At 41.7% G+C, this 10,834-nt stretch overlaps 1 protein-coding gene across 1 annotated transcript; it reads right to left on the reverse strand.

Moving 5' to 3' along the window:
• Positions 1-1,426: 1,426 nt before the first annotated feature.
• On the reverse strand, positions 1,427-9,347 carry LOC123149278 (uncharacterized; the record flags this gene model as incomplete). Its single annotated transcript, XM_044568910.1, has 6 exons — positions 1,427-1,755; positions 6,975-7,071; positions 7,330-7,395; positions 7,468-7,602; positions 8,760-8,882; positions 8,988-9,347. Coding segments are annotated over 3 exons (618 nt in total), but the record flags the coding sequence as incomplete, so codon positions are not given.
• Positions 9,348-10,834: the final 1,487 nt, after the last annotated feature.

Consider the following 10,834-nt stretch of genomic DNA (forward strand, 5'->3'; position numbering starts at 1 on the left):
GCGCGGCGTGGTCAACTTTGTCAACGACATTTCATCGGAAGAGTACTGTACGTGGAGTGGCTGACAGGTGGGTCCACGGCCACAGCCCAGTTTTTTGTGATTTTCCAAGTAAGTCGCTTTGTGAGGCCTGTTGGGCTGCAAATCTTTCAAGACGAGGAGAGCTTCCATTCGGCTGGCCGAGAAAATGGCCCGTCAGTAATGAGAAATGGGCTGTACATTTTTAAAACAAATCAAACTGCAATTAGTTTCAAATATCTTTTTTTTCATTTCGAGATTTTAAATTACATTAATTTTTATGCATGGAGAATTTGTTGGATTTTATATTGATATACATTTATTTTTAAAATCAGTTTGAATGTGAGTCGAAATTTCGGGATTAAAATAGTTCGGACCGCACCGAAATATGCAAAATTTCGTATAATTTTTTAACCGTGGCCACAATATGGACTGTAATGCTAACAAAAATAATATTGGCTCCAAAAAACCTTAATAATTAGCAAATGGGCTGTAAATTATTAGAAATAATGGCAGATAGGTTGTATGCTGTTTTCCACAGATTTGAGGCTTTCCTTAAAAAAAGGTTGGCGTACAAGCAGTGACTGTTGGATGACCATCCAACGGCCGTCGTGCTTCTTCAATCTCTGCTCTTCCTGCTCCAGCCGCTCAAACAAGCGCCGGCGGGACTGCGTGCTCCCTCCTCCCCGCGGCCAGCTCTGCTGCCGCGCAGGCCTCACCGCTCACCGTACTCCCATCGCTGGCCTAGCCATCCCTCTACTCACCCACACCTGCTGTTATTCTCCGGCGACGGCAGTCGAACCAGTTAACCCTCGTAGAGTCCTACTCCCCTCCGCGTGGGAAACAACTGCCGAGTCTTCCCTGCCTCCGTGTTGTTCCCTTCCTACACTACAAGAAATATGTCAACTTGTGACCCTCACTATTGGCCGCTGAGAGGTCATAGTTTTTCATTTGCAACCTTTTTTTGACCAAAAACAGAAGGTCAAAAGTTGGCGGTCGTAAACTGAAATTAGCGACCTTCTGTAAAAGGTCGTTGGTTCCACGACCAAATTTTTGGTCACTAGCAGCCTCCCCAGACCACGTAGGCATCCAGCGTGGTAAGCTGATGTGGCACAAGAATCAGCCCAGTCCAATTCGGTGTTTATATGGGCCGAGCCCATTAATTTAGCCCATTTACCCTATGAATTTTTTGTCAGCTTCATGGACCAAGCCCAACATTGCAACCTTTTTATATTCACAATTCGGCCCTTTTATATTCTAGGTCGTGGTCTTTTAATATTCAACTTCTTATTATTTTGGCCCTTCTCTAGTGTGTTTTTTCCATTAAATAAATAGCTCCAGTCCAACTTTGTTTGGGCCACGGCCAATTGAGGCCCAGTACTATTTTCCATATGAAGTAGCATGTACACAATTTCCATAATCTTCATGTCATTTAAAGCAGCATGTACATAGAGAATACATCATTTAATTACATAGGAATACATCATCTACATAATTTGCCTTAACTTACTACTACATCATATTGTTCCAACTCGTATTAGCACATCTCATGTGCTCCAGATGCAACAACTTGCATTCCTATGAGAACACTCCAGTTCTATCTACTCACCCCCATTCACATGCAACATAAGAAGCATAGTGTAGAACGCCATCTTAACCACATCCGCAGCACCATAAACTGGTGTAGAGCGAGAAGCTTCAGCAAGGAGGCATAGGCTCCACCCTTGCGTCCGGTGGCACCTGCAGGGAGGGAGAGACTGAGAAGCAAGCAAATAAAACATTGAAGTTCAGGCCAACCAAGCTCATGCTAGTGATCAACCAAGCAAGCAAATAAAGCAGCTAGTAAAAAGCAAATTAGTTGCTCATAGCAAAAGGTGGATAAATCAGTGGGATCTTTCCTTATCACTAAAACTAGCGGAGTGACCCGCGCATTTGCGCGGCTAGATTTACCTACATATTATTATATATGTTTTAATTTCAACTCGGTTTGGACAATCCTATACACCTTTTTTTGTCCATATAACTGCGTCAACAATGCATGTTGACATATATGAGCATGTATGTTGACAATTTTCCTCCATTGCTCCGTACTAATTGTTCTGGAATGAGAACATTAATCTTATACTACTGAAATTGATATTACAAATCAAAATGTCGACTTTGTATATATGGAGTTGACTCTGCCCGGCGATATGAATGTTTCCTCTCACCTTCACGCTATGATGTCAACTTTCTCTAATCTTCACAGTGCGGAAATGGTTGATATCGACATCTATGACATACATTTCTTAGTTTTGTGTTGGCAGGCATATTGATACATTTGAGATAAGTTACATCGGCAATTTTTCTCAGTCACTACTTGCATGTTACAACAATGAAATAAATTGCCTATTAATTCCAAGTTTCCCCTTTGTAGGTTAAATTCAATATATAAATAACATTATTTCTTGTAAAAATGTTGCATATTTTAGTTATTAATAGACAATGCATAATGTCCATAAGAAAATAAATTATTGTTCCTTATCTAACAAATACATAAATAGTTGTGTCTATACACCCAATAAGAATTTTTCTATAAATCATATTCCAAACTTAGTTGTTGAAGTATTTCATATAAAGTTTGTACAAAGCCGAATTGATAATTCTTATTTGTACTTTCCTATATAAAATATGATTTCATTATATAAAATCAATTTTATTTTTATATAGATTATGCCGCAAATATGAGCTAATTAAGGACTATCTAGAAATATTTTCAGAAAAGAAATATGTTGCATCCGTTTTGTTCTCTATACTAAATTTCATATACAAACAATAATTTTCTCCTACATGGACATAATAAGATGCTTATATTTACATATATTTTTTTGCGGGTCACTTATATTTACATATTTAGCTATAAAGATTTTCATAAAATACTTATATGTTAATAGAATCTGACTTTTTACTGCTAATTTTAGTTCTATATTTAAAATAAATTTGCGTCCTCCAAATTCGACATCCATTGAGAAATAACATTTTTCATTTTAGTACAACACCAAGTTAGTCTGATTTACCCCGGAAAAAAATAGTCCTATTCAAAATTAACTTGCTTATGTCAGCATGATGTCTCATGTTTTCTTGCCGCTGTATAACCGAATGGCTTTAGAATAGTTCAGTCTCAACTTGTTCTTTGAGATATTGAATCTTTTAAAGCACATTTTCAAATGACTCGCTGAGTATTCTAGCTTAAGGCCCTGATTACCTTGTAGCTGCACGTTGTCATATGTGTGCTCCCTGAATGTCCCCAACGTTTTTTCATCACTTCGGGCCATTGCATATTCTCCGCTAGCGTTTTCTATAGGCTTCTTGTTGGTTGGGCGGTAGAATCGGACTAAAAGTATTTCATCGTGTGAATACAATAGTTTGGTTTGAATTTTGGAAAATATTGACTGTATCCTTCCGTCGGGCGCTGGGATGCATATCTAGTACGGGTACAAAAAATTTCTGAGTATGTATCCTGTCAGAATTTTAATCGGCAATTGTGGCTTCTTGTGTTCACATCTTGCACGTGATCGTGATTACACATGACGAACGCGTGACAGATCAATACGGCAATATACTTTTTGTAGATCAATATATGGCAATATAATAATACTACCTTGTATGCAAAAATCTATTACATCTCGACCCATATTTCCTGATCTGATTTTGGACGTGCCATGTTGCACTCAATTTGTACATGCCAATGATAGATTTATTTTATTGTAAAAAAAGATATATCAACTATTTTTCATAAAAAAGTCGTCCCAGATTTAGCGATTTTTGGATGTAACAGTCCATAGGATTTTTCTTATTTATTGGATGTATTGCATGTGTATCAAAATTTGTGATGCATAACAAATATTCCAATTTGTGTTGACTACCGCTTGGATCAATTTTGTTTTGAGGGGTACTCGCAACTTTATTACTTAAACAATGTTGGGAATGTCGTTCGTTACAATATGTAAAATGCAGCCGGGTGGCACATTAGACCAAACCATCTCTAAATCATTGCTAACCCCCACTTTAACTAAAACATGAGCAGCTAGATTAGCTGTATGTTGACGCTCAAAAGTGGCATAGTCATAAAATTAGCTTAGGCTATATAAAGACTAATTCAAACTCAAGATGGGAGGTCACTCTAGATGGCTCTCTTTAAGAAGATCGAGATGGATATGAAGATGGTATATAGAGGAGCTCGGATGTAATAGTTATGACAAGTTCGGCGATGCTCATGTTGACACCAAATTAAATAATGGCATTAAACTCAATAAAGACGACCTCTGATGGAAAACGTTTCAACATGAAAGTTGTGCGTCTCGTCGAAACGGTGGATTTTGATATAATATCGTCTTAATCCGAGGTCGTATGCAACCTGTGGAGGCAAAACAAGGTCAGAAACAGAAGCTGCAGAGTCATTTCGGACCGACCGAGTTTATTTGATCGGTGAGACCGAGTTGGTCCGAAAATTTACCAGAGAGTTGGTAATGTTGACTCGGTAGGACCGAAGCAACCCAATCGGTAAGACCGAGATTGATCCAGAAATTAGACAAAGTAACAGAGAGTTGGCCACGTTCACTCGGTGGGACCGAAGCAAACCAATCGGTGAGACCGAGATTGATCCGGAAATTGCCAAATATTCATGTCCGAGTTAGGTTAGGGTTTTTGATGTTTTGGACGGAATTTTTAGTCTTTTTCTTGTACGGAAAGTACAGCCGCCTTATAAATAGATGAGAGGTGACGACCGATTGAACAACACACAATCGATCAATTCATCTACCACCTTTTATATTTTATCTTTTCTCCTTAACCCTAGTTCTTCTTCTTCCTCGTTCTTCGTCTGTTCTTCTTTGCAGGGCGGCGAACCTCGAGGCCCTAGGGGCGATCAGGTCGACCTAGGGCAGCCCATAGCCACCGCACGTCCAGACGGGGTCCCTCCTGGACGTGCGGGGTTTCGGGTCTTCAAAAGCGCCCGCCGGATTGCCTGCGTACCGCGCTTCCGTCCGGGTCTCTTTCGACGTGAGCTGCGGTGCATTACCCTCGGCGTTGGAGGTACACGGTGACGTGTTCGTGTTCGCTGTTCGTGTGCGAACACTGTACGCCGAGCCCCGGTGACCTTGTACTCTTGTGTAGATCTAAGCATGTCTTTGATTTCTTCTATAAAAGGTCCCAATGCTGAGACAACGCTTTTGCTGGCTAGTTCCAGATGAATTTTCTGTACTCCTCTCTGTCGCTAGTTTAACCCCCCTCCTCGCAGCCAACACTTCAGCAACTTGAGGGTCAATAGCACTGGGGAAGAACGTTGCAGCTCCTCCTCTATAAGCACCTTCATGGTCTCGTAGGATCACTCCACCTCCCCCTTTGTCTTGCACTTTCGACACAGCACCATCTGCATTAACTTTAATCCATCCTTGGTCAGGCTGCTTCCAATGCTTGACCGATTTCGGCGTCTTGATCGTTTTTTGTTTTGTATGCCCCGAGAGCCACTCCCGTACATGATCACAAACGCTTTCTGCCACTGCCCAGGGATCTGCAATTTTCTTGCCATCTCTCGCCTCATTCTTTGCTAACCACAACCCATATTAGTCCCTGGATCATGAACTCTCTCAGTGTGGCTTGCGGCAGCGAACCAACTCTGCATCCATGTTGATATTTCATGTTGGGTGACCTCCATTGGCAGCGGAAGCACCACCGAAGCTCCCTTCTCCTCGCAGAGCAGCTTCCAGAACATGGCAGAATGTGGGCAGGCCCAGGACCTGTGTTGATTGGTTTCTTCTCAAACACATGTGATACAAAAAACAGCCGGCTTGATCCGTCGTGTATGCAGTTCAGTACCAGCCACAAGTCCGTTCTTCATGAGTCTCCAGTTAGTGGCCAAAGCGCCAGCCAACCTTTGTGCTGCACCGCTGTAGTTGAAGATCCCGGCTATCTGGATTTCAACCCTTTCATGCTCATACGAAGATGATAGGCAGACTTCACAGTGAACTGACGGCTTTGATCAATTTGTCTTGTAGAAACCGCGTCAAACAATAATTGGTAAACTAGTCACGGTACAGTTATTCGGAAAAAAAATCAAGTATAGTTGTGACTCCGTTTTGTTAAAGGATCCAACCATATAGTCCGTAGTTTCCTTCCGGCAAGCACGCGATTGATTTTCTTAGTGCTACGTGATGGGATAAGCAGCCGTGACTTGTAGCTGTTTGTCGTTTCCTGTTTTTTGGAAACTCTGCCAGTTTCGTTAATATATTCCCACATGATCTATTTCTACATGTCATGTCGTGTCACACGTACGTGATTGATTGGGTTTCTTTTGAAAAAAGAGAGGTCTTTACAGGCTATAGGTTTCCCAAGCATACATGAGACGTGCCTATTCTTTTTTTTTCTTTTGAGGTGTAGAGACGTGCCTATTCTTTTATAACTATTCCTATTATGTCCCTAAGAAAATAAGCCTACGTTACAGGTTAAAACGTTTGTACGTGCCAATATTTTTTTAGGTAACGCTTAGATCATTAAATCTCCGCCGTTAATATCAAAATTTGATGGTCAAGATAATTTACTATATGTGGATGAACGTAAAGGCTTGTTTGACTCTTATTTTAATTATATAATAGATTAAAAATTTGAGCACACCAAAAATTGATTCTGTGTCATAAGATGATCCTGAGAGTGCAGCACCATGTTACCATCTCTAAAGCTGATTAGCCAGCAGCAAAAATTGTGTAACATATGTATAACCATTGCAAACAACCTTAGCAGAATAAGCAGAACAAAATTTCATGTAAAATCTTGGTATAACCAGTAGATTATCCCCTAAGAGAAGCTAATTAGGCTCCAATACACAAGGCACAACAAGCAGAGACTAAATAAGCCATGGCATGAAACAGAGCATGGTATTACAGCGGCTCAGAGATGGAGCTAGAGGTAGGAGATGGACTCACTGGAGAGGAGATTGTAGTCGAAGCCGCACACAGGCGCCGGCCCCGCCGCCACCATCACCCTCTAGAGGAGACGCTGCCGCTTCATCGACGGACTTATCTGGTACAAGGAGATCATCAAAATGCATCACACACATGATCATCAAAAGGCAGCAGCAGGAGCAAATACAAATTTAGCCCACCATGAACAGGGGCGCTAGGCAATCAAGTAGCAATGTCATATATAGGTACTAATAACAGGACCTTAGATAATTAGTTTTCGTTCTTACTGACACACAAGTTGACAGAATGTACTAAATATATTCTAATAAAAAGGATTGGGAGCAGAGAGAGAGGGAGGTGGAGATGGACGTGCTACCTGCTGCTGCGATGGTGCCTCTTGGTGGTCGTGCTTGAGCTCCTCCTCCTAATGCTACTCACTAACCTGCAGGACAAACAGGACCACGGGTGAGCTGCAACACAGGCACATACAAGAAGTGAAGGTATGGAGAAGAACCTAGAAGAAGAGAGGTGCTCTGTCCTCCTCCGTCCGTGCCCCTCCTCCTCCTCCTCCGTGCCTATGTCGAACAACCTCCATTCGTCGCTTGCGAGCACCATGCGCCTTGGTTGGCCATGAAGCCCTTGTCCTCTGCTGCATGGATGAAACCCAAAGTATCAGTACAGCTACACTGGCACATAGTACAGACATGGTATCACAAACATTCTCTAATTGACTAGCACCCAAATATATATACATGCACCAGTTGAGAAAAATTATGACTTGGACAGTGTATTAAAGAAAAATCAGTGTTCCATGCACACCAAATCATTCAAAAAATTAACTACACTACTGCAGTTCTGAACAGCTATCGGTGCATCAACAAAATATGGAACAAGCACTGCATGACAACTAGAGTATATATATAGCACTCAACAATGAACAGTTATCACAGAGAACAAGATACCAAGAGATGAATGATGGCACTCAAATTCTAATCTCACATAGATAAAATCCATTGCCATAGTAACAGGCACTGTGCATGATTCATAAGGGAGGTTCCTAGAATAAAATAGTTGAAACGGGGGATGATTCTATTTTAGAGCTAAGTAGGTAACAGCATATACTTAGAAGGGGTGATAAACGAACTGAATTTAGGATACAGTGCCATCTTTTACTCTCAAGTAACGATAGCAAATGTTGTTTGAAGATTTGTATCTACAGAATGTTGTGTGGAAATTGTTATTGCTGCAGATGAATCCTATATATTATTGTATATATACTCACTAAGTTACAGTAGTTGTGGTGCAGTGTGCAGGTTATTTTAGAAGATGCCACGTGCAAATTCTTATCTCTGTAGGTGATTCTCAATAATTGGCATCAAGTGAGATCCCGTATGCACAATCTAGTCCTACCTCTGTCAATTTCGATTCAATGCATCTGATTTCTATGCCCAAGCAGCTCACAGATTCAATACAATCAGTCATCCGGCTAAGCACACAATGCATCCAAATCTACCGGAGTTAAGCACTAGTGACGATTCCTCCCAAATAAACGGTGGAACAGGGATATATTTTCTTTGTTGGATGATTGGGCGAAACTGGGATCTAATTCGCCGAGCCAAAAGGCGTGATCTACCTGTTTTCTCCAAGACGGGACGAGACTAAACCAGAGGCTTTCCCCTTCCAGATTCCACGAGGACCCAGGCCAGATTAACAATTCGGTGGCGTTACTAGTAGACGAGCGCGGAATCCGAGCAAGCAGGAGCAAGAGGAAGCAGGAAGGAGGCGGTAGGTAGGGTAGGTGGGTACCGCGAGATCATCGACGTCGATCTTGACGAAGAGGGCGTCGGCGAAGCGGGAGGCCATCTCCTTGAAGGCGGGCTCGATGAAGCGGCAGGGCCCGTACCAGGAGGCGGAGAAGTCGATGACCATCTGCCGGGGCAAGCGCAGCAGATTAGCAAGGTCCGTCAGATCCGGAGGAGCACGCTGCAGGCAGGGGATTGATTACTCGTAAGGAAGAGGAGGAACGGGACGGACCAGCTTGGACGCGTTCCGGTGTTCCTCCCAGTGCTTGTCCCAGGCGAGCTTGGAGTGGACGGCGACGACGGCGGAGTCGGGGTCGTCGCCGGGGAGCGGGGGAGGGGTCCACAAGGATGACAGGAAGGAGCCTATGGTTCCTTGGCTCTGTCCGCGCTTGTCTGTCTCGTCTGTGGGAAGAGAGGCGGATGGGGAGACAACCGACCGCGGCCTCCGGGGACGACGAGGCCGCCGTCGTCGCCGCGGACGCAGCCACCCCCGAGGGCGGCCAGCAGGTGACGCGATGGGCGCCGCTGCAGGACGGGGAGGAGGTGGCGGCGGCGAGGAGCCGAGGGAGGAGTGCGGCTGTGGGTTAGCCGGTTAGGGTTTGGGAGGTTGGGTGAGGGGGTGAGGGCTGCCGTTGGATCCTGAAGCATCCGACGGTGGTTGATGCATGATCCGCGTGATATTTCTATGGATCAATTAGAGTGCGCTAAATAATTTGGAGATTTTTTGACCATATAAATTGGTCATGATTGATTACATACAAATTTTTCATTTCATTTTTCAATGCTAAAAATGAGTTTTTTTGTGAAAGATCTATCAAATATTTGTTCAAATGATGTCATATTTTGCACAAGTTTACATCTTAGATTGGCAAACAACATTGACAAAGGGAGTTTTTATTTCTTTTGCATGAAAAAACAATTTTCAATTTTTGGAGTGCCCAAAATAAGTTTTTTTTAAAGGACTTACCATATATTTGTTGCAAAATTGTACCAAATCAATTTTCTAAAATACTTGGCCATATATAATGCACAATTGACCAAATAGTTAGGTGTCAAAAGTTTCGATGCACCTCTCATGAAAAAGACAAAGTTGATTCAGCAGAAAGCGGATAAATTTGTACTGTAGCTGCTCATAGTTTGCTCTTTATTTTTTCCAAATCCAAGACCCTAAACGCAAAAAAATAAGTATCTATTTAATTATAGAAACGCAAAAATATCCAAGATTCAACCACTATGTAGGAACGGTCATGCCCGCTGTTTTGACCCCATTTTGAGACGGGCATAAAAATTTCAAAAAAAATCAAAAAATTCGAAAACCTTCGCATTGTGTCATTATATATGACCAAGCTTCCAGTAAAAATAACAAACTTGTAATACGACAATTATTTTAAAAAAGTGTTCCCAGAAACGAGCTATCATGTGTGGAGATCAATGTCTATCAAGCCAAATGATCAATCTTATGGCCACATTCATGACATAGTTTGTTAAAATGATCTCATATTGTGCATAAGGGTGCATCTTGGAATGGCAAACAATGTTGCCTAAGGGAATTTTCATTTTCTTTTCACGGAAAATTCATTTCCATTTTTGGAGTGCCCGAAATGAGGTTTTTTTGTAAAGGAACAACCAAATAAATTTTATAAAAATGGACCAAATCAATTTTATAAAATAGTAGGCCATGTTTAATGCACAATTGACACAATGGTTCGGTGTCAAAATCCTTGATCCACCTTTGGTGAAAAAGACAAATTTCTGCCGATTCAGCAGGAAGTGGGTCAAATTTGAACTGTAGCTGCCTCATAGTTTCCTCTTTATTTTTTTCAAAAATCATTTCTAGGTACATAACTATCTATTTAACCAGAGAAACATCAAAAGTTTTCCAAGATTCAACCACTAGCTAGGAACATGTCATTCCCGCTGTTTTGACCGCATTTTGAAACGCGCATAAAAAATTCAAAAAAATTCTAAAAATTGGAAAACCTTCGCATTGTGTCATGATATGTGACCAAGTTTCCAGGAAAAACAATAAACCTGTAATACGAAAAATCGTTTAAAAAAGTGTTTTCAGAAATGAGCTAT

Source organism: Triticum aestivum, chromosome 7A (assembly GCF_018294505.1).
Source record: "Triticum aestivum cultivar Chinese Spring chromosome 7A, IWGSC CS RefSeq v2.1, whole genome shotgun sequence".
NCBI lineage: Eukaryota > Viridiplantae > Streptophyta > Magnoliopsida > Poales > Poaceae > Triticum > Triticum aestivum.